Source organism: Rhyacophila brunnea, unplaced genomic scaffold (genome assembly GCF_057557595.1).
Source record: "Rhyacophila brunnea isolate RB1 unplaced genomic scaffold, BYU_Rbru_1.0 scaffold_2, whole genome shotgun sequence".
NCBI lineage: Eukaryota > Metazoa > Arthropoda > Insecta > Trichoptera > Rhyacophilidae > Rhyacophila > Rhyacophila brunnea.
In genome coordinates, this window is record NW_028232859.1 from 24307815 (window position 1) to 24333126 (window position 25312).

A 25312-nucleotide genomic window follows, 5' to 3' on the forward strand; every position below is an offset into this window, starting at 1 on the left:
TGATCTTTGATTCGGCGAATCACGAGCCTGACCCTGGCGCAGGCGCGTCGAAATTTGGACGTTGCCGACAAGCGCGGCAAAATTTATTATATTTAAATACTTATATTTAGTCTTAAAATTATCGCTTTCATCCATCATCATTTATACTTTTTAAATTAAATTAAATTTATCTTAATTACACCTCCGCCCAATATGTCATTTTCACACACCGGACGAAGGCCCTTACTTATAAATAAAAAATACTTACGTGGTTGAGCAAGGAATCAGATTAGATGTTTTATGAAGCCGTTTCTAGAGGTCAGGGTTACGTTTCGACTTGAGCTACTAAATGATTATTTTACACCGGGAGAAGCCCGCCTGTAACAGGGGTGTATCATTCGCCCCATCTGGATTAAAGTCGAAAGGTACGCCCTGATCTCATCGGCCACCCATCCAATTCCTTGTTCATCCGTTAAATACATGGCATGATAACAGTTTATATTCAACTACAATCTAACTATTCTAACAAAAAAAAAAAAAAACAACTAACTTTACGTATTGTTTCTATATTTATTTTAATTACTATTTTCCTGCTCAAAGCAATGCTCCTGAATAAGTCAGAGTTTGATTTATTTTCCTTTCTTATTATCATTTGTCATAATTTATTATTATTTTATTTTTCTCCTGTAATGTCGTGCGTTTATTTTGTTTTCGTAATGTTTTTGTTATTCTTCTCGTTCTTTTATACTGGTCAGCGGAGGGGTCGTGGAGCTGCAGTCTTTGACTCTTGGGCTGTCCAGTTTTTTTGTATTCCGAGAGGCTACATTTGTAGACGTTTGGCCCTCGTTCGGAATTATTATTTCGTGTTACGTTTTTCTTCTTCTGGTGCAATAGGAGCGTACCTCGTTTGGCGTCGTCTGCCTTTGCAACCAGGGCGTGGTAGTGGCGTTACTATTGAGCCAGGCTCGTTCCGAGCAGCGGATATCTTCCTGTGGAAAGTTTTCCACTGATCTGCTGGTCTCTGGAGTATCACCTCATAGATGGACAGGTACTGTGTCTCCATCTGTTCCTATTACTGCGGGCAAGGCATCGTATAGCGGTACAACGGCCAGGCTCGTTGACGGCGGCACGGCTTTCCCACAGGTACTAGGATGGATTTTCACAATAAGTATCCTTTTCCCTTTCTTTTTTTTTATAGATGGTTACACTTCGGAGGTACCTCTTGTTGTTTCACGATATCTTTCAGGCGTCACGTCCCTAGTCTCTCCATGAACCTGCGCGAGAAAGGAGAGTGCGCACTCTCCACACCATCAAGCTTTGGTATCATGAATTTTCGGCTACGCTGCCTTTGGATGCGCTTACTTCGAGAGGTGGCTCCTTTTGTGCTTCCAAATTGTCTTCATCTGTATTTATTCTTTCTCTTTCTTTAGTAATTTATTCGTTCATTAGACTTCCTGTACTTTAAATTTATTCGAGTTTACTTTATTAATTACTCCTACCCCATACATTAAATAGCTACTAATTTTATGTAAAATCTTACCATTGTACCTATGGTACTTACTATCACTTTTAATATTTTACCCTAATACCCATAATTATTTTGCAACATTGTATTGACTGTATAAATCACATTGATATTAAAAATTGAAATATTCCACCCTCTCATTATATTTATTTCTGAATCAGTACACTTAAAACTGTGTAATTAACTTTATTTTTAGTGAAACCCATTTTATTTTAAAAAAATTGTTGTTTCGTTTTACGCGCCCGACATCCTATTCCAAAGGCGCGCTTTGCGGTGCCTCTCACGTTTTATTATTATTATTTTTTTTTCATTATTGAAACCCGAAGAAATTTGAGAAATTTACGGCTTATTGACTCATTTTTTTTTATCACAAGCATACAATCTCTACTTTCATCCTCTTATACCTAATTTTAACTTATTATTAAAATTTCACTTATCAACTATAATATACACTTCGTCGAGTGATGCCGTATTATTCCCGTTCCGTTTTCGCTGTGTTAAATTTACGATTGGTAATTTGTAAAGAAATAATAGTGACGGTCGTATACTATTTTCCTCGTTTCTCTTTCGATTCAAATTATTAACACGGCGTAACTTTGAAACAGGTTTCGCGCTACTGTAGAATATCCTCTTTCCCGTTTATAAAATTGTTTGCGATTTTCAATGTTAATGTTTTCGAATTCATTCATATTTACTTTATTTGAACGGAAAGAATTGGCGTCACTTTGCGAAGTGTTATTTTTAAAACTAGAATGTACATTTTTCGTACTAATGAACTTAAGATTACAAGGCTCAGAAAGTGGGTCCTTAATTAACTTTGTATCCGTAATTAGAAGAATTTCCGGATGTTTTATTCGTATAATCTACACATTTCACTTCCAACAGGAACTCGGCGTTCACCCTTGACTCGAGGGTTGGCGACTGGTCCTGCTTCATCTCCTCGTGGTCGAGCCTGCGCCCGCACAGATTCGATTCATCTCAGCTTGCGCGCCTTTTCAGCCCTCTTGTGAGGCTCCCTGGCCTCGCGTTTCCTTTTTCTCTCCTCACCGAACATCCCGTGGTCGACTAGGGTACACCACATGTTAGTGATACCCTAGGAAAATCAGCATTTTGCTCGCCGTTTTTCGTCGTGAGTGGGCCGTGGCCTCTACGAGTCCTCCTCGCTGGATACCGTCGATGATGTGTCTGGTCTCCATAGGTGGGATTTGTGCAGCCGTTCGTCGTACTGGAGACGTCTCCAGCACGACGCTAGGCGCGGTCAGCTCCGTACGTGGGCTGTCTTCAAACACTAGAGGTCTGACATTTTCTGGCACGAACTAGTTTCTGGCGGCGTAGCTACGAACTCTTCGATATTGTTCGGCATTATCACTATTTCGCCACATACTTTGTATTCACTAAAGTATTATTTTATTTTATTATTATTTTATGATGAAGAGGGTATGGGTGCGGTACATCCATACAATGTACTTAGCCCTTTTAGTTGGAGCGCCATTGAGATCCCCGGGGTTCCAGCGGCTAGCTCAGGAGTCCATCGAACCCCGGATTCACAAAAAAAGAAAGATGAGATATAAACGATTGGAGTGTAAATAAAACACGGTCTTTCGTGCTCGTAACGTGGTCTTCTTATATTTTACATTTTCTTTAAACGTTTACATATTTTGTTTTAACAATAAGTTTCGCAGGTCCTATCCTATCGGAAAGGGGACGCTTACTCATTACTTTTTTCTTTTTCAAACTTCGCGTACCCACGCCATTCCAGCAAAAAGGACTCTCGTGATTGGCCAAATTTTATCGCGTGATCTTTGATTCGGCGAATCACGAGCCTGACCCTGGCGCAGGCGCGTCGAAATTTGGACGTTGCCGACAAGCGCGGCAAAATTTATTATATTTAAATACTTATATTTAGTCTTAAAATTATCGCTTTCATCCATCATCATTTATACTTTTTAAATTAAATTAAATTTATCTTAATTACACCTCCGCCCAATATGTCATTTTCACACACCGGACGAAGGCCCTTACTTATAAATAAAAAATACTTACGTGGTTGAGCAAGGAATCAGATTAGATGTTTTATGAAGCCGTTTCTAGAGGTCAGGGTTACGTTTCGACTTGAGCTACTAAATGATTATTTTACACCGGGAGAAGCCCGCCTGTAACAGGGGTGTATCAATAGGCTGGGAAGTTAATTAGAAAACGTATTCTACTCCTTTTATCTAAACGCAAAATGTTGTGCCAAGATCGAATCATAGAAAGTCATCGCATCAAGCTTTTTGAAGAATATTTGAATCTTACACAGCATGACAAAAGGAGTGCTTACATATCGTCATTAATTTCCATTCAAAATACGGCCATTCACCGACCTAGATTTCAAGATTCCAGTAAGGAAAAATTTAGGTTAAAATCATATAATTATTCTTTGGATATTGAAGGTAGTAAAATTAAAGTATGCAAGGGTTGTTTTCTAAAAACGTTTGGTGAAACAGACAATTTTGTTAATCTTGTCGCCACAAAAACTAAGCAACTGTAGGTGGCACACAAACCACTGACAATCTAGGTCAGTATATATTTTCAAATAAATGGAGCGATGAAAATTTGATGAAAGTTTCTGAACACATAAATAAATTTCCATCTTATGAAAGCCACTATACTCTTGCCATCACATTTAACCATAAAAAAATGTTCGATATGTACAACGCGGAAACTGAGAATTATGTATCTATTCTCTACAGGGAGGAATCTCACAGACTTCGGAAGTTGATTCAGACCATGATTGAACAAAAGAAAAAGAAAATTATTAGTCAAATTAACCACCCGTACGATTGGTTTCAGCTAGTCTGATTGTGCGGAAATAGATTTGAAGTCGTTGAAATGATACAATCTGAATTTCTAGAATTTTCCAGTTTGTTGAAAGGCCCACTTGTGCTGAGAAAGAAAGACGAATCTGGCAACCCATTTAAGTGGCACGATGCTCGTTGGTTGAGATACCTATATAAAAAAATCGGAATTGTTTATTTCAAACCAAGCCTAGAAGAAGAATCTTTCAAAACACTGTGTTTAAGACGGTGAGGTGTTCCAGAAAGGATGGAAACAACTGATCTAACTTTTCCTCAGATAACCAACGCTCCTTTACCTATATGCCAAGAGAAAAAGAATGCCCTTATATCTCTATTTCCGCTAATTCCAACTATATCTCATGACTTTTATCACCAACTGCCCTCCAGGAACATACCTGATATTCATCCAGATTTAGTGGAAACATGAAAACTATAAGAAATATTAATTATATTTAATTTTCAATGATGTATGTATTTTTTGGTGTTTCATTTGTATCTTGGTGGATTTTTGAAGTAAAATTTTGTTTTTTATGTCTCCTGGTTCTTTTTTCTCTCTCATTCTTTATAATAGATTAGGTTCCTCTTTGTAATAATTAATTATATTCAACAAATCTGGTATTCCTTGATAAAAATCAAATGTTTTCACTATTAATATATTTTTTTTTAATGTTATAATAATTGGCCATAATCACATAAGTCAGCCAAACAAGAAAAAAACTCATATATACACATAAGTCAGCTATTTACTTTATTTTAAATATTTCATACTGTCTTATGAATTCATTACATATAAAATAACTATAAACTGAAAAAAAATAATTGAATAGCAAAGCTTACTTGAAAAAAAAAAAGATATTCACAAAAAACACTCTCCTGAAAAATGTTGTATATTGTGCTGACAATTGTTTTAAGTTATATAGGTAACTACAAAATCGTTTGCTATTGATTGGCTTTAAAATTACAGCTTGCTTCTAAGTATTTTTAAAATTGACTAAAGTATGGCTTGCTTATAGAATTAATGTAAGTATAAAAAAATGCAGGATTTTATTTATATTAAGGTCTAGACTGATTCTATTAAATTTTGTAGAACTTGCAAAAGGGTGACTATAAATTTCCATGCATCTAAGCTTACGGGCTAGAAATTTGCCTCGCAGTCGATCTGTTCATGTTTGCATGAATCAGCCCAATGATAATTCAGGCCTCATGGCCTTGGATCCTCTGAGGATGCCATGGTTTAGGCGGTATCACTACCTTAGAAGCAGAAGGATGCAAATCCAATAATCCACTAAGATAAAATTCTCTCAAACCGTCTGCAATATGTACTAGACGAGAACGAGCTTTAGAGGATACAGAACTATGGACCATATTATCCAAGTCATCAGAGAAATCAGAGCGGTAACAGGATTACAAGCTGCCGCTATCCATGGGTTTTATAGACTATGAGAAAGCGTTCGATTCCATAAAGAAATTTTCAATACTTGATGCACTCAGAGATCAAGGAATCCCCGGGCGCTATATAAATATTTTCAATAATATATACAGTAGCGCAACAACATCTCCATAAACCATCGCGCATTTCCTATCAGCAAAGGAGTCCGACAAGGTGATACAATCTCACCTAAACTATTTACAGCTACATTTGAAGACTTATTTAGACAACTTGATTGGAATGACACGGGTCCCCATAAATGGAGAATACGTGAGTCATCTACGCTTTGCCGATAACAATAAATAGTAGTTTGCAAGACTCAGAAGGCCTCCAAAGCAGAATGCAGTAACTCGCTGGAGTAAGCAACAAAGTAGGCTTGAAAATAAATGTATCAAAGAATAAAGTCATGTTCAACTGCTTTGCGGGCCAAAAAGAGATCCTCATCAATGGCATTCAGCTCGAACAGGTGAAAAACTACATCTATCTGGCACAATAAGTGTCTATAGATGGATGTATATTTGATGAAATTGTTCGCAGAGTAAAGCTAGGCTGGAGTGCTTTTGGCCGCCTGAATAATTTCTTCGAAAATGCCTAAAGTGCAAAGTGTTCAACCAGTGTGTACTTACCGTAACCACATGCGTGTGAAACATTAAGCCTAAGTAAAAGAGAGATCCAGAAACTTAGAGTAGCACAACGTGGTATGGAAAGGTGCATGCTGGGCATAACGCAAAAGGTCAAAAAAAGGAATGAGTGGATAAGGGAACAGACAAGGATTAATGATATGATAGAGTTTGCTAAAAACCTTAAATGGAAATGGGCTGGAACATGGCTCGAAGAAAGGACAATCGTTGGACAAATTTAGTTATCCAGTGGTATCCAAGAGGTAAAAAACATCCGCAAGGTAGACCTAGAGGCCGCTGGATCGATGAATTGATAAAGTTCTGCGGAAAAACTTGGCAACGCAACGCACAGGAACGAGAGAAGTGAAATCAGCTTGGAGATTAGCGAGGCCTTCATCCAGCAGTGAATAGACTCAGGCTGGTGATGATGACATAATAAAATTTTTAAAAAAAATGTGTTTTGCTTTGTTATATTTATATCTATAAATTTTTTTAACTTACAAATTGTTTTATTTTGGCTAGGTAAATAAGATACAAATCCACATTGACAAAATATCTTTAGAGGCAGAAGGATGCAAATCCACACGTTTTTTATTTTATTTTTTTAGATATAAAATTGTATTATATTTATTCCTTTCTTACATATTCCAGTAGTACTTTAATTGAATTAGAATAAAAAAAATAATGATCATTCTATGTATATTTTCTTAGAAGTTATGAGTATTTACAAAATTTGATTTTTTAAATATTATTCTATGGCTGCGAGCACTTATTATTTATAGACAATGAAACAAAACGTTTAAATTTATTTTGTACACTGCTAACCTTCTATTATCTAAATGGGACCCATGGGAGATTAATATTCATTATATTGGATCGCTCTTTATGATAATCATAACGTCTTTTAAGTAAGTCCCCATTTGGCGGTTTTGAGTTTTGAATAACATTCGGTAGGTAAAAAAATCCTGCACCTTGTTCTACTAGCAGCCTGAGGTGGTATCAGACGACATTCTGAAGGCTAGACTCCAGATTAAACTACGCATATGACCTCAAATTTATATTGGCAGTGCCGCCTTGCAAATCATAAAACTGACAAATCAGCGAAATGTCAAAACTGTCTCGAGGTGCATGAAAATCTATCCCAAAGGGAAAGCTATAACAATTTATAAAAATCCAACACCATGTCATTATGATGAAAAGCTGTCTGTAAGACCTGCTGGTGAGAAATAAGTGGCAGAAATAATTTTTGACAATGTTAATAAATAATTATTATAGCTGTATTCTTTCCTCACTGTGGCGGGCGTGCTCACGTGCGATGCAGAAACGGCGAGAGTATATTTGTCTATGGGCGAAATACTGAAATCGGACTGTCTCCGCAGTTCTGATTAAGCTTGCAGCTGCGAGTCCCGGTCCCGCGCCCCCCTTCGTCAACTCGGGCAAATTCTATGGGAAACAGTACTATGCAAAATCAAGTACCTACCGCGGTGTATATTATTGGACATTGGATGTATCGGTGCGAGGGCGAGCTTATCACACGCTCAAATATTATTGATATTTTCATATGATACATTTTTCTCAAATTGCTTGGGGTGCTGCAGTTCCGCAGTGCATATGGACGAGCCGCCACTGGTTTTACACACCACTCTTTAGAGTGATGCCCATGTTATATATATATATATTTGTCGTATAAAATGCTGTTACACTGTAAAAAAAACTCATTACAGAAAGAAAATCGTGAAAAACTTGAGTTGACACTTCAATAAATAAGTTTTGGGAATGTTTCCAGAAAAAATATTCAATTCGAATTATGACAAGTCACTTTCCATTTCATGACTATATTAATTGAGATATGAAATACAATACGTGCACACACTGACGTGTCGTAAGGTCAAAAATGACACTGTTCGAGAATGAACACATTCAAATTAGCATTGATGTAATATCGTCACAATTCCATCTGGTGGTTAAATATTAAAGCTAAAATTGTGACTATTTTTTAACAATTTTTTTTTGAATACTTAACTCAAAGTCATGTTTTTTTGACTTATGACTATTTTATCGGATGAGCGATATGTTGCTTAACCACTTGAATACATAGAAAGAAAATAAACTAAAATGATAACATTACTGTTTCACAATGGTTTTTTTTTCTTGGGTCATGGGCAATCGGGTCGCAGCGCAAAAACGTTTTAGAAACACATAGATTTTTAAAAGAAACTTCATATTCATATTATTAAATCACATTTATTATAATACAATAAACTTTATAATATAAAAATTAAAATAATTTATACTCTAATTTTAAATCACAAGAACTAGTCAATAGTTATATTTTATAATTGTCAGCAGCTGTCAAAAGTAGAATGTTATTGCCGAAACACGGAAATTGCAGATATGTAATTTAATATAAAAATGGTCACAGAAAATTACAATACATTTACAGATATTATTTTGTAATCACTTTATAAATTTAGGTAATTTTAATTATTTTGAAATAGTACACCACGAATTCTCAGTAGTAAATAATTTAATAGGCACCAATGAAAATTAATTGCCGATTCTAGCAGATTTATGGATAATAAAAATAATAATTATATTTATATCATTGAAATGCCAAAATATGAAAATATTCTACAAGTTACTTCACCATGAGTACATTTTTTTTTATGAAAGTGTTATGTGCATGAATTACTGACAATCACCAGAGCTGAAATCATGAACACTTCCTTCATTAGTCAAATATAAAATTATACATAGTTACATTACATATTAATTCTTAAACACAATTGTATATTCACAATAATTTGGGTCGGAAAACAGGACACATTATTACGACATAGCTTCAGTTGCTTGCAGTGGAAAAAGTGTTCTAAATTTAATAATATAAACAATAGACAAAGTTAGCGGATTCACTGATTTAAAGGACAATTATTAGTTGCACCTCTTTGTTTCTCAATTGACATTGTCTTAAACCTTATTCCATGCTTTTTATATGGATTTTTAGTAAAAGTGTATGAAAGTGTATGATGTATTCAGATAAGACTGAAAATGCTAAAAAAAAAAAAAACCGGGTGACGCATCATACAAATTTGAATTTAAAATCACACTTCTACTGTCACAGCTTACCTCTAGGAACATGAAAAATATTGTTTGAGAAATATAATTGGAAAGAACCATGTCATTCAAATTAATATAAATAATTCAATATCTTCCCCCAGACTTGTAGTCAACAACTTAATTACTATTATTTAAAAAAATAAACTGTCCAATAGTCAGTCCATTGAATGTCAAATTATATTATTAAGAAAGAATGACTACTACCCAGCATAATATTCCCTGCCTTATTTAGTTAAATAGCTTAAAAAATACAGAATCATTTCTTCCTCCTATGATTTTAACTGGTAAGGCACCAATTGAGTGAATACATATTTAAATCTCTGAAATGAGACGCGACCACCTCAAAACTAGAACTCAGCATCCAGAGTGAATACATTATCTGTTCTGTTGGCCATGACACCCCACTTCTGGTATTCGCCAACTTTCTTTTCGAAGAAATTAGTCTTTCCTTCCAGAGATATCATATCCATAAAACTGAATGGGTTCTTCGATCCATAGTGCTAGAAATAAAAATTATACAGATTGTATTACTAAAAAGTATTTATTTTATACGCCATCATTACAAAAAAAAACATTTATAATACTAATTATCTCACTATTCTAGCATCTTACTAATACTGGATTCAAATGATTTATCAATATGATGCAACATTTACAAACAGTACAATTTTTATTTTAAACAGTTTTATTATTTAGTGTCCGTGACCCGTGTTATGGTAAGACATTGCTTAGAAAAACAATTAACTCGGCATGTCACGACGAAATCACTTTGCAACCAAGTTAGTGAAAGTAACGATACCAACACCTAAATGAGCCGTCTACACTGCCAGAAGAATCTGACACCATTCTACCTACTTAGTAAAATTTTCCCATATTCATAGTTAAACTATGTGATTATGTGATCTTATTTATGGATGTAACTTGCATATTATGTCAAAGACATGATGTGTGGATATAATGTTACATTCTACGTCAGACATGAGACAGCATGTCCGATTTAGCCAACTGACTTCTTACGCTGGATAGACTATGGCAGTAACCATTATGGTAATCAACCATGGAGTAGCTTTATTAAAACCGCTTCAGCCTGAATCGAGAAAATTCCCAGTAACATCCCCCCCTTCTCTTCTTTTTCAAACATCAATTTATGTATCAAATTTTCAGAAGTTTTTAAAAATTATTACAGTATATGAAAATCTTTATATTTTTGGGTCTTGAAACCGAAGAGTGGATGTAATGACAGCGGTACCTAATGAAATATTTTGTTCTATAGGTTCGCAACACAAATAATATATTGAGAAACATCTGTATTTATGACCTAAGAGTTTGTTGACGCATGACCGTTTATAGGTATACATATGTGTATATATATATAAATAAATATTCAATTTTACCTTAGGACAGCCCAGATCCAAAAGCAGTCGGTCGGCAACAAATTCAATGTACTCAGACATTAGTTCGCAGTTCATTCCCAAAAGCCTAACAGGGAGGGCGTCCGTGAGGAACTCTTGTTCAATAACAACAGCATTTTTGATGATATCTAAAACTCTCTGTTGCGATGGTTTTTGAACGAGATGCTTGAACATGAGGCATGCGAAGTCGCAGTGTAGACCCTAAAAGTTGACAACAGAGGTAATAAAGATGAGCCCTATCGTAACAGCTGACCACTTAATGATCATATTTAATTATTAAGTTAATTGCTACGCGCCAGGTGCGGTTTGCATATTGAACGACTTAAAATCACTAATACGATATTTAAATAGTTTTGATTATATTATAAGTTTGTATTAGAATACTTACTGGCAATACAAAAAAAATTCAGTGAAGTAGAATTGGCAGTAGCCATTGAAAAATTATTGTTTGCTCTTTACATAGAAAAAGTGCAGCTATTAACAAGATCACGGATGTATAACAACTCTCCTCATCCATGATACCCTAGTGCAGTGCTTCTCAAACTTTTTCATACCCATCCCCAAAAATTGTAGTCTAGTGAATATTAATTTATATATTTATAATAATTTACTATTAATTTAGGTACATTTTTATTATAAAAATAATGAGAGGGGTGTTATTCCATATTTTTACATATTAAAATTACAATTTTACATATTTTTTTTATTACCAGTAATGATAACAATGCTGCTTTTGCGATTGACGGAAGAATATTCTTGTTGTCGCCTTATCCAAAATTCTACAAGACTTATTTCATTAAATTCGACTTCAAGGGAATTATCTGATCAAATATCAATCAATTCTTCTTGAGCTGCAGCTGCCCACGTTATATAATCATATTTTAAAGATTTAGCAAATGGTGTTCTTATCCAGTTGTACTTTGGTCTTTATTTAAGTTCTTAACGTCCAGTGATCACGTTATATATTTTTTTAAATACTGAAATATTTCGCGGCTCCGTGGCAGGAGCTCCAGGGCCCCGCCCCCCTGCAGCTGGTCATAAAATGGATGTTGTTTTTTCAATGTATATTTCATCCACTGCAAGGACCCAATGGGTTGAACGAATGATTGACAACTATTCCTCGTAAAAATGTCTGTTAATATAACCTCCACTATATGGAGGTCGATAAGCCACATTTAGTATCGAACGTGGTAATTTTGCCTTTTTTAACTATAGCTTACTGTTCTAACACGGTTGTCGGGAAATGTAAAATTATGTTTTGCGCATATTAGGTATAGGCCAAATAAAAATGTTTTTTATATTGCTGATTGTTTACGGGATATGTAAACATACGGGCGTGCATATCATATAAAAGATGCAATGAGAGGGATTCAAGATCTATTTTTTTAAATAGGGAATCTTGCATTTCTCAATCTGAAGACATCTATTCAGTATTGAATAAAAAAAGTTTATAATTATTGAAAGTAAAAAGACAGTAGTCAAAACAATCCAATAATATAAGAAAAAGGGTAGTTTAAAACTTAGGTTCCCATTTCATTAAAACCAAAGACAGGGCAGCATAGTTATAAGCATATTATAGGTTGAGCATTTCGTATGGTACATACATCATGTTTGCTGCGTAAATGAATTTAAATTTCCAGTGACTCTTAGCCGGCTCGCACATCACAATTCGCCTTGTGTGCCTAACGGCCATAAATCAAAAGTTGACAAAATTTCGACGAATGTTGCATCGTACATCCTCGCACATCTGCCCAGCGGCAAACGTCAAACACGAAAAAAGAGAAGTCTCTCGTCTGCCATTTTTATTGTGTTGATTGTATGAACAAACATCAAACGCGGCGGCGTGAGCGAGCAATGACATTGTAGACAGAGACAAAGACAGAAATGACCGATGGCCGCCAGCTGTGCGCTTGCGCGGAGGCGACATCCCCGAGATCGACATGCACGCTTTGGCCATTGCAACTAGACGAATGTCGCAGGGTCGCAGAGTTGCAGTTGCATCGGCCAATCTGCGAAGGTCCATTTGATAACGTTTGTTTCTTGGTTTACGATGACGTCACATCGACGAATTCGTCGTAAGACGCATGCGGCGAGTTCTGATGTGCGAGCCCTCTTAAGTGTGTTACTTATGAATTTATTATTTTTTATAGAATTATATGTGTACACTGATTTATATGCTATTTTTTTATATATATAACGCGCAAGTCAAATCTTGCTGGGCTTCATATTTTTTTCAAAAAGATTTTTTCCAGTGTTTATATTTTTTATAAGTGTTTTCAAAGAATGTTGCATTCTTAAATCTTGTGAATTATTCTTGAATAAAAAAAATAGTTTATTATATTTGTATAAATTGATGTTACAGTAAAACCTTGTTAATAAGAACACGGGTAATTCGAAATTTTCACAAAAAAAAAGTCCCTTGAACATTATTTTCATATAAAACCATACCTTTAATCCGAATTTCGAAATGATTTCAGAGTCCTGGCATACAAAAATATTCAATAAATCGTAATAAAGTACACTATTTTATGAGCTAGTCATTGAAAATTGAGACAGATTTTTCATAAAACATCATAAATTACTTATTTTAAGGTAATATAAATAATCTTGACATTTTATGTCCCATTAACACACACGGAATCGGAAATTTCGTAGATGATCGTAAAGAAATTTAATGAAAATCAATTTTTTTTTTCAAAATTTTAATATTTTTCCCTACATTTCGTATTTTTTTTCAATTTTCGGTCCCGTAGAATTCGTAATAACGAGGTTTTACTGTATATTGATTTTATGAGTACCTACTATATTACTGCGTAAATCAAAAATCTTTATTATTTCTATTACCTACTCTAAGCACTCCATTACGAAGTGTTGTTTGTGTAAAACTAATTTCACCCTTACAAAACAGGCAATCTGGCAAATAATTCCAAGAGCAGTCTGTTATTTTGTTACAAATTAACTTACAATGAAATATGACTTTCAGTTGATTTAATTACTAGCCTTAGTAATGGTTTGTCGGCTTCATTTACATATATTTAGCTCTATTTCTATACCACATTGTCTTAATTATACATAATACTTAATCTTGGAAATAAGAGACATAAGCGCCTACAGCTATTGATTAACCAGTTATCAATAATAAATTAGTAGTTCAAACCTCATCTCGGGAGATCAGTTCATTGCTGAATGTCAAGCCAGGCATTAAGCCCCGTTTCTTGAGCCAGAAAATAGAGGCGAAGCTTCCAGAGAAAAATATTCCTTCGACAGCAGCGAAAGCCACGATTCTCTCTCCAAAGGTGGCTGTTTTGCTTCCGATCCATTGCAGGGCCCAGTCGGCTTTCCTTTTTACACAGGGCAGTGTTTCCACAGCGTTGAACAGGAAATCTCTAAAATGGCAAGAATTGATATTTCTAAAACGGTTATTTCTATACTAATATTGAAGTAAATAGAAATATACTTCACATTCATAGAATGGAGATGACAAATTAATTCCCACCAGTCGCAGTCACTATTATCAGCTAAATCATGACCTGCAAAAGTCCGTAATATTCCAGTTCAGTGATTAATATGGCATAATTCAAAATGAGACTGGCTTTAAGGTGAAAATAAATGAGCCAGAAAGCTTATAGGCACGTAACTACAAGGCCATGTACAACAAATCTATAATAAAATTAAAATGGAAGTCCTATGCACACCTTAGAATGTAGATAATAGTGGCGAAGGTTGGAGACAAGCTGTAATGCAATATAAATAATGCACTCTTTGTCAGTGTTACTTATTTGTTTTTATTGAACCAAGAAAGAATATAAATCTGATGGTTTTTAAAATTTGATTAAACCCTGGCAAACTAAACCATAATAAATAAAAGAATATATCTTATCTGCCATCTATTATGCTTCGCTTTAGGCAGGGTTTAATTAAATTTTAAATATTAACCAATACCGCCTGCAATTTGTATCAGTGCAATGAAAATGAATAAGATCGACAAAGTTTAGTATGCCCTATTTATATGGATCTCCACAGCCTACCTCCACCCTTTGCGACTGCTAGTCAAGACTGGAGTAGTGGAATGCAAATAATAGGTAATTAATAGATTATAAATTGGTTGCAATCTTACCTTTCTTTAGGATCTCTGATGTATGTTTCAATCAATAAAGAATACATTTCAGAATGAACATTTTCCATAGCGATCTGGAAACCATAAAAGCATCTGGCTTCTGTCACCTGAACTTCCTGCGAGAATCTCTCGACCAAATTTTCATTGACGATGCCATCAGATGCAGCAAAAAACGCAAGGACATGAGAAATGAAGTGTCGTTCCGAATCTTTAAGGTTTACCCAATCAGACAAGTCCTACAATAAAAATAATAAACTAATTTTAATTTGAAGAAAAAAAACAAATTGCATGATTTATTATTGCACCATTAACTCATTTATTATCGATTGGAGTACTTGGCCATTAGATATAATTAACGTGTTATTTAAATGTGGTAATTAAAAGGCAATTAATACATTGACTGCTGACTAGATAATTAGTTTTGAATTACCACATTTAAATAGCATGCTAATTATATCGAAAATGGCCACCTAATCGTTACGCGCTGGGTGTATCTTTAGCGTCCAATGTATTAAAAGGTCAGCAGCGATCTTGTTAAAATAGAAACATTGAATGTATGGACAATTACATGTTTGGTACTGTTCGGTTATACGGAATACAGCGGAAAACGGATTTTGAAAATAGCCGATAAACTGGATTATTTGTTAGGTTAACCTAACCTAAACTAACCCAAACTAACAAATAATCCAGTTTATCGGCTATTTTCAAAATGCGTTTTCCGCTGTATTCCGTATAACCGAACAGTACCACATGTTTAGATAATGGGCCTAACCGATTCTGTGCCAAAGCGACCCATGTTCGCGGATATGGCCGGGCGTACAAGGCTGGGAAGAAAAATTTGCTTTTGCTAAAAAATTCGCGGCCTCTCACTTGCCGCCATACAAAATCTCCCGGCACAGTTCAGGTTAATAATTCATCCGTAGTTTGATCAGTTCATTACCACACCGGAATAATAAATAAATCAAACAAAATGCAGTTTGCAATATCAAAAATCACTTTGCAAGAGCAAGGTGCATCTTATGGAGCAAGTTTATATTTAAAAAAATGTAGGTGTGAATAGAAATAAATCTTTGAAATGTATTAAACATAAAAACTACACCTCGTGATGCATACAAGAGGTAAAGCAGGTAAGTAAAACAAAATTATTCACCCACTATTTCTGAAATATTTGCATAATCTATTCTCCAAGCCCCGGTTTTCGTCTAATACACTGCATACAGCGCTATGAAATCGCAGCCATGGCATATTGGTTATAGAATAGTCTTCATTTGACATAGTCTTCCTACATTATCTAGCAAGACAATTGCCTACTATCGTGGTGCATACAGGCACACAGACAAAATAAAAGAATTATACATGTTTACACCTACCTTTGACAAATCAACCTCTTCCACAGTCCAAAAGGATGCCTCAGCTTTCTTGTACATTTTCCAAATGTCTGGATACTGTATCGGGAATACAACAAACCTCCGGGGGTTTTCTCGTAGTAAAGGTTCTAGTTCAGGGTCAAAATATGGCATGACTTCGGTGGATTCCAATACACAGTCGTCAGTGTTTGCAGAAACTGATATTCCAGAATTTGCATCCTGCAGAATGTTGACTTTTTTCGGAGACTAAGGTCATACAAAAAAAAAAATACATTTTTAGTGCCAAAATAAAAAGAAAGCGAAGGGGCCATATAATGAAACTAAACATCTACTAATGATATAGAGTTTATCAAAGGTTTGTATGATTTAAGTCTCTCCTGTCTGTGCAAACATAGTATTTAAATCCAGTAGTGAGTAAATCAAAGACCAGAGGAAATGTTTTTCAACACTAACAACTGCACTGTATTGAGGAGAACGGAAACAATTAGTTTATCGAACTCACCTGACTGAATATAGAATAACGCATAATCAAATGCGGGGGGCACAGGATCGATTTAAAACACGATAACTATAAGAGTCATCGACTGTTCACATTTGCAGGAATGAAAATAGTAGACATGCAGCACAATTGGTTCGTCATCGTCGAATACTGAAATTGGCTTAAATTCTCTGGCACACCATTGAATAGCATTTATGAAAGTACTTCGTTCATTTATTTTATTCATCTTAATCTGAATTCTGCTCATAGCTGGCTTTAAAAAAATGTGGGAACAATCCGAAACGTCATAGATGCGACAGCGGAATTTCTCAGATTTTGCAATAATTAAAAAATATCATACGATGTTTCGAGAACCCACCTATTAGTGCGGTATTAAAAATTGTTACAACATACCTTAATGTGAATGCTGTTCATCTCATTCATCATATTCTCTTTGTCAGAAATTAAGCGCGCCATTTTCAGGAGTGAGGTTATTTTACGTCAAATCAAAAGAAAATTCGGCCGTTTCTATGTGCAAGTGAATAACGAAAGGTTTGCTTGCCTTCGACAGTGGAATAAAAGTTAGAGGTCGAAATTCAATTCACAATTTCTATTAGCAAGCGAAAGGGCGAAAAAGTTGATTTGATTTGACTTGCGAGCTATGTCGATCACCGGGCACAGGAGAACGAATTATTGTGTGCAATTTGGCGGGATATTCTATAATCAAACAAAATACGTCACTCCCTCCATTTTCCAATGACCAATAGAATGTAAATATTTGTAATTTCAATTCTAAAAATTTGAATTCTTTACTTAATTTATTGTAAAAATTTCTATCGGTCAATTACTGAGACCAAAAATAGCAGACAATTGACAAAATGCAGCGAATTTTGTAAATATAACCATAATATCATTTTACCGCCAATGTTCAGAAATGTGATAGCCAATGAATATTCAATCTTCTTAACCAATCAAATTGAGTATAGAGTTGCTAGAATACAATTTTGCCGCAGAATACGAACATTTTGAAATTGAAACTCCAAACTTATCTGAAGAATGGGATGGGGGAGCTACTGTCGAAAACTACCCAATCAAGAGTCGTAACTGGACAAAATCAGACATTCGAATGAAATTTTCAAAATGGCCTTTCCTATGGTAGTTTGTAGTCCATTTTTCGCCATTCTACAGATAAGTTTGTAGGTCTGTAAAATTCATTTATTTACAATGATTATTTTGTACTCCGGGATGAGTTGTGTATATTATGTTATATGGTAGGTACTGTCCAACAAGAAGATTTAGGCAAAAGCCGGAAGGCGCTGTCATCGACTAAATAGGAGGGCTTGTTATTTTATAATGGAAGTGTGGTTAAAAATGGGAGGAGCATGTTAGTTCACAGTTTTAACACGAAGCCAAGAAGAACTTGTTGGACTATAGGTACCTACACGCCCCCCACGTCAAATTGGGGGCTGACAAGGCTCTAGCAGCTAGCCTGAGGCCCGGTCTTATAGAGGGCTCGGTGTGGTGACTCGATCAGTTAAGTGAAATAAACACATCCACAAATTTGGTATAATAGTTTAAAAAGTCGCATGCAGCACCATTTAGTGAAATTAAAAAAATATGCGATGCAATTAAATGTGGTGTGATGCATGATATAATTAAATGATAATTATTGAAGTGTAACATCTTATTTTATAATTATTTTTAGAGTATTTTCTGACTAATGAAAATGGCCTATTTATCCAATATGAGGAACGGTCACATGTTCCTTTTGACTATCAAAAAGGAGGTAATTGCTTCAGTTGGATCACTGCTTCATAATATTATATTATGATGCCATGGCCGACTAGGTACTGAATAATTCAAGATACCTATATTTAAAATTACAAAAAATCGCTAAAAGTACACGAAATACCCATATTTTACCCAGTGACGTCCCTAGACTAAATGCCGCCCCTAGACAGCGCCAAAATGCCGCCTATTTTTTATACAGTGTTTTTTATCATCCTTTCATGACTCCAATATCTAAGAAATGTGTTGTATGTTATATGGATAGGTACATTACTAATAAAATATTATATTTATCACTAAATCTAATTTAAATGACATCCTACTTCAATAGACAATATTGCGAGTCAACGGTTTCAGATACATTAAAAAATACACCTGACAGGCTGACTACAATAAAAACTCGCGAATGAATGCCAAGAATATCAGGATAAATTAATTAGGTACTTGAATATTTATGTACCTACCTATAATTCAAATATAATTCGAAAATCTGCATGTTTGATTGCTGGTCATCAAGGACGTGACGTCCAAGGACAACGAAAGTCAACTAGACATCGCGAACCCGACAAAAAAAATATGGTCCTGTTAATACATTTTGTTTCCTTCCAGTGACCTGATTTTTTTAATGGAAAGATATTTCCGTTATTACTAAGTTAAGGTACCTATTTCTATATAATATATGTATATCTAATAATTCTCCACCATTTGCTGGCCTTCGAGTAACTGCCGCCCCCAAGCTACGCTCAATCTGCCTACCCCCACGGGACGTCACTGATTTTACCTCGCGGAACCATATAATTATTATGGTTCCACGGAATACCAGTTGGGGAACACTACTTAACTGTAGGCCGTCAAACGAACATCTTAGCCTGGGGGCCCGTTTCAGGATGTGGGGGCCATGGGTAGGTAGGTAATAATATAGTTACATTATCATAATTCATTATATTATATTAGGTAGTTAGGTACTTAATTAATTGGTAACAAGGTAAGGTAAGTCGGGGCAAGATCGTCAACGGGTCTAGTTCGTCCAGTGCCTTTATTTTCTTATTGCAGCGATGTGGGTGAGTGCCGCTTCGTATCCGTATTACCAACATTCATACTCAACGTCCTCCACATTTGCAATGAAGTTAGCTGCAGTCTAGCTTACGTGGCAGAGGAGAGAAGTTTTGTCGTGATTAGCTTTTATAATATTGTAAATGGGGTTAGATCGTCAAATCGTAAAATATCTCGATAATCCAATGTCCCAAATCAACTGATTTTTGGTATGTACCTAATTTGCCTATACCGCTTTCTATTTTAGCTTTTATTTTTTATTTTTACATGTGCCTTCAATTATTTTTGACTGCTGACGGACTAACCCCACTAGCTTGGTTAACAGCAGATACGTTCGTCACATGTATGACGATCTATACCCGTATTTTTAAAATATGGGGTTAGTTCGTACGAGTATACCTACTTAAAATATATTTATTTTTACCAAAACCTACAAAAGAAAGTCTAACAGAGCTACGTCTTGCTCAAAAGAGCAATTGAATCATGCTGTTGATGAAGTGTTATCAAAAAGAATGAGTGGATATCAAGCATCCAAACTATTTAAAATTCCACGAATGACACTCATGGACCGTGTCAATGGAACACATGGGCATAAATCCTCGTCGATGGGCAAACCAACTTTATCCCTTAATATAGAACGGAATTTGGCAGAAAATCTACACGTAATGGTTTTGGATTATCGAGGAAGGAAGTTATGGAGTTAATTGGGCATTATGTTCAAATAAATAAAATAAAAACTCCATTTAAAAATGCCATTCCAAAGAGTGATTGGTTTACAGCCTTTGCCAAGTGAAAAAGCTATATTCAACGTCAAGCTCTGAAGAAGACGAATACTTCACTTCAGCATCATCTGATACTGGAAATATATCTGACTTGTTGCCAGACACCGATGAAGAGAATTTTAACGACCCTTTAGAAATAGAGGATGCAATTGTAGTACAAGTTGTAAATGATCCTCAAGAAAAAAAAATATTGAAGACTGGATTTTAGTCAAGTTTGAAACCAAAAAGACCATCAAACAGTTTGTTGGTAAAATTTTGAGTTTTACAAAGAAGACAAACCCGTGGTTAAGTTTACCAGGAGAAAGATTTTATTAAAAAATATGGTCTCGAAAAAACAAACAGTTTTTATATTTCCAGTTATTGACGACATTTGTGATGATCTCAATGAAGACATAATTAATTTGTACTCTTCCGCAACCTTTAATTTTAAGGAGAGGTGAAATTATGTTTAATTTTAATCTTCAACAATTCAATATTCAATAAAAATTCCATTTACTTATTCATTTATCGAAAATAATATTTTTATATGTATGTACTTTGCTGCTTTAATTAATTTTCTACGTAGTATATGATGAGAATAATAAACATTATATTTGTAACAATCTTTTAATACTAGATCCGTTTACTATGCCTAAACATTTGTGATGGGGTTACATCGGTATATATTTAATATGCCGAAGTAACCCCATGTTTGGGAAATATGATCATAAATGATATTTTATTCCATGTATTTATACTTTTGGTATGTTACTTTTCTCTACCAATAACCATATTTTGACGATCCAAACCCGTGTGGTTCTCAAGCGTGTTATAATGAAAATAATTCTTCCTGACGAACTAACCCCTGGTGAAGGGGTAAGATCGTAATAAGGGTCATTTTTACGTTTTTTGTCAAAATAATGCCATTTAAGCCATACAATACTTTTGTAACAAACACTACTTTTATTAAATAGTATGTTTTATTCAACAAATCTAAAATATATTAAAAATCTCAATTACTAATTCCGTAAAATTAATTTAAAATCACACTCTTCAATTTCTATGCCGATCTTGCCCCGACTGACCTTATTTGGTTAATCATGTAGCAAAAATTATCATCATATTATCTATAAATTTATCTATAAACTTATATAATATATATCTACATATATAATTTATATCTATAAATAGTTGCCGATGATGGTGGTATTTCTAGTGAGCTTGGAATCCGCATGGGTGTGGAGGGATCTGCGTTCAACCAACTTGGAGTCGCATGGAGGTCAAGGCTGTATTCTGTGAGGACCAAATGTCGTTTGTTTAACGCGTGCGTGCTACCTATAGCTGTGAGACATGGCATCTTACTAAACTAAGATTCTCGGCTTTTGAGCTTTGAAAATCGATGTCTCCGGGGTACATTGGTACGACCACGTTACAAACACCCGAGTTCGTGAGCAGACACAACAGCCTTCGGTGATTGAAGTTATCACGAAGAGACGATTTACATGGCTGGGGCACGATTCCGGATGCCACCAAAGAGTGCGGCACTTCGTACCCTTTTGGCACAGCCTCAAGGGTTCCGTCTCCGTGGCCGGCCCTCCCTCACCCTGCAACGGTGCTACAAAAGCGACCTACGTGCTGCAGGTCTGACATGGCGGGAGGCGCAGGAGTTGGCGATGGACCGAGGGAAATGGCGCAAATTTGTGCTTGCCCTATGCCCCAATGTTGGGACGTGACAGGGTGGAAGAAGAAGATCTATAAATTATATCTGTAGGTCGGTACCTACGTTGACGGTAAAGTGATTAGACTGTTGGTTTATCTCAGTCTCACATTTATGAAATTTTATTACTTCGTACGTTTAATACTATGTACCTACCAACTTAAATATTATAAAACGAAAAAAATCTTTATTTATTGATGAACTTGCTGCTGTCGGCCAATGCTGCACTGGGAGCTCGGCGACAAAAATATGAAACTTACAAAATATATTATTAGGTAGGTACCGATATCCCAAAATGATCCACCATCAAAGAGTTTGTACCTTTGTCCACCATCAAAACTGGAAGCTCGTCAATCGGGCGTGGACAAAAAAAGTTAAAATAATGTGGTTGTTCGCCGCTACATTGAACATTTATTTTTAAGTGATCCACCAGAAAATATACCGACAAGCCTTCAGCATTGCTCGCCAGTGGATCAACTTTTTTATATCTCGGACCAATTACATAGCGTCCTTTAAGAAACAACACCGCGTAAGTCCCCATTTGGCGGTTTTCATTCGGTAGGAAAAAAAATCCTACACCGTGTTCCTTCTATGGAAAAATTCTTTTTGAATGAAAAAATGTTTTTTTTAACTAAACACAAAAAAATAAGTTAAAAGGTGTCAATTTTAAATTTTTTGAGACGTTTTTTGTTTCCCCTGAATATTTTAATTAATTGACTTCCGAGGTGTTGTTTCTTAAGCGACGAAGGTACACGGAACGACTCAGCTACCAACTCAATCGTGTTGGCGCTTGATTTGATTGGTTCGTAATATATTACGTTCAGTTGCTAGTATGAACAATAATTAAAGTAATAGTGCCTGTATACGCGTATGGATTTACTGGCACCAGTAGTGTGAAAATGAAACTATCGCGATAATAATCATTCAAGCGTAAACGAGACGTGTTGTTGTCATTGTATGGTGCTATTTGGTAGGTTGTGAAAATTGGTAAACGTCAAAATGCGCTGCGCGGTATAGTTCATATTTTTCTGGAAGGTTCGCCACTATTGTTCAACTGGGCATGCATAATGCAATTTTCAACTATCGCGTGAACATTCAGAAGATTCTGAACTTTTTGATCCATGCATGCAATCTTGCACGATAATGCGTGGTGAATTTTCTTGTTACAGTCGCGATAATACGTATTGTCAGCAGTAAATCCATGCATGTGTAAACGTGGTAGGTATAAAGCAACAAATTAATGAAATTAGGCGAGTATCAAAGAAGAGTATTTCGACATTTTAATATCACTTCTGATGGTCAGATTCATACTGGAATAGAAAACGAAACAAAATTATTTCCGGTATACTTACTGCGCATTCGTAAACCGTAAAAAATGTGATAATATCAAACTATCAAAATATTGTACATTGCGTCTATGGAATCATCGATATATTATTGTCTATGTTTTCTACTTCTCATTGTCTACGGTTCGCGTGTGTTTGAATGACAAGTTTCGCTCCGAAAAGTTGCTGAAAATCTATATTTTTCATTATTCACGTATATCGGTAAATTAACTTGTCATGGAGGCATCTCTTTACTAATTTATGTTATTTTATATGTATTAAAACATGGTTTCACGTAGTGAGTGTACATATGAAGTTAATTTATAATAAAAGTGATTTTTTGAAATCATCCATTCAAGGCATTAGTCACCAAAACATTGCTATTGGAGACAAAATGGAAATGTGTAAACCAGTACATGATAATAAAGATTGCAAGCAAACAGAGCAAAATAGTGACATCATCGTGAATGAGAAGCTATCAGTCATAGTAGATTCTTTTTCATTTGAAGATCAAGATATACCTCTCCCAGTTAAAGATTTTCAAACATCTAGTCCTGCTGGACCCGATTACCATAAACACAACAAATTTACTGAAGAATTGTGTTTGGATCCAAACGGGTTATTAAATTCTTTAAAGGGTAATATTAATAAATGTTCAAGCGTTGTTAGTTCCAAATCAACAAATATTTTTCCTTTCTTAAATGAAAATAAGGTCATTGATGAAGCACCATCATTTGTCTTACCTTATATTTATGAAACACCTCCAGTTACACGACTTACAGAATGTATAGATATGTTATTACCTAAAAGGCAACAATTGTCAATCAATCAAGTGGCAATAGAAAGAGACGGAAAGGAGAATGTAACCAAAAATATTATTTACAATGATGTAATTATTAACAGTATGAAAGCCGTAGCAAATAATATTGCACCGGGATTTTGGCAACACAATTTAACAACTGATCACTCAGATATTGTAAAATTGTTGCCTAATGAAGAACATGATGTTGACTATCCATCTTATAATAATATGCCCATACATGAAGTGAATAACCTTGAGCATAATGCATTGTTAAAAGAAAACTACTTTGACTCTCCCATAGGTATGTTCTTCATTGATATTGGGAACAGTCTAGTGCAGGAACATGTACAACATGATTTAATTGTTGAACAAGAATTAATGAGTTACAAGAAACAAATGCTACATCAAGATACAAAACAGGTAGATCTTGGAATCATATCAATTTTGAGAAGTATAAAAATAAACAAAGAAAAAACTGTTTTCTACGAATTCCAACAGAAGAACTGCAAATATTGTAATTTTAAAACAGAATCTGCACTGGTAATGGAAAGACACATGGAGATACCGCACAATAAGAAAAAAAGTATTTACGTATGCAATTTCTGTCCTTATAAAAGACGCACTCCTGAAGATATCATTTTTCATATGGATCAGGAACATAATATACGCGGGCGTATGGATGAACCACCTGTTTGTATTAATGAATGTGATTTTTGTCCATTTGAGAATAATAGTACAAAGAGAATGTCTAGGCATTCTATAATTTGTGAAAAAAAATATAAGCCTGAATCTAATTTGGCACCTTATCAATGGGATCCTCCAGCTAAGATATTACGAAGCCTTACAAAAGCTAAAAAACGCAAAATGAAACTCAGCAATGCTAATTCCGACAGCCGAGTCACATCGCACATACAAAAGAAACAAAGGACACAGCCACAAAATCAGCTTTTAACTACTTTATCACATGTTACGCCAAAGTGTTTAG

At 35.1% G+C, this 25312-nt stretch overlaps 1 protein-coding gene across 1 annotated transcript; it reads right to left on the reverse strand.

Annotated features, from left to right (window-relative positions):
• Positions 1-9056: 9056 nt before the first annotated feature.
• RnrS (ribonucleoside-diphosphate reductase subunit M2) lies at positions 9057-17582 on the reverse strand. The gene is made up of 6 exons (XM_085947580.1): positions 17296-17582; positions 16407-16649; positions 15037-15272; positions 14077-14305; positions 10902-11120; positions 9057-10007 (listed from the first exon to the last, which is right to left on the reverse strand). Exons 1-6 carry the CDS (start codon positions 17356-17358, stop codon positions 9855-9857), a joined length of 1143 nt encoding a protein of 380 aa, XP_085803706.1. The 5' UTR covers positions 17359-17582; the 3' UTR covers positions 9057-9854.
• Positions 17583-25312: the final 7730 nt, after the last annotated feature.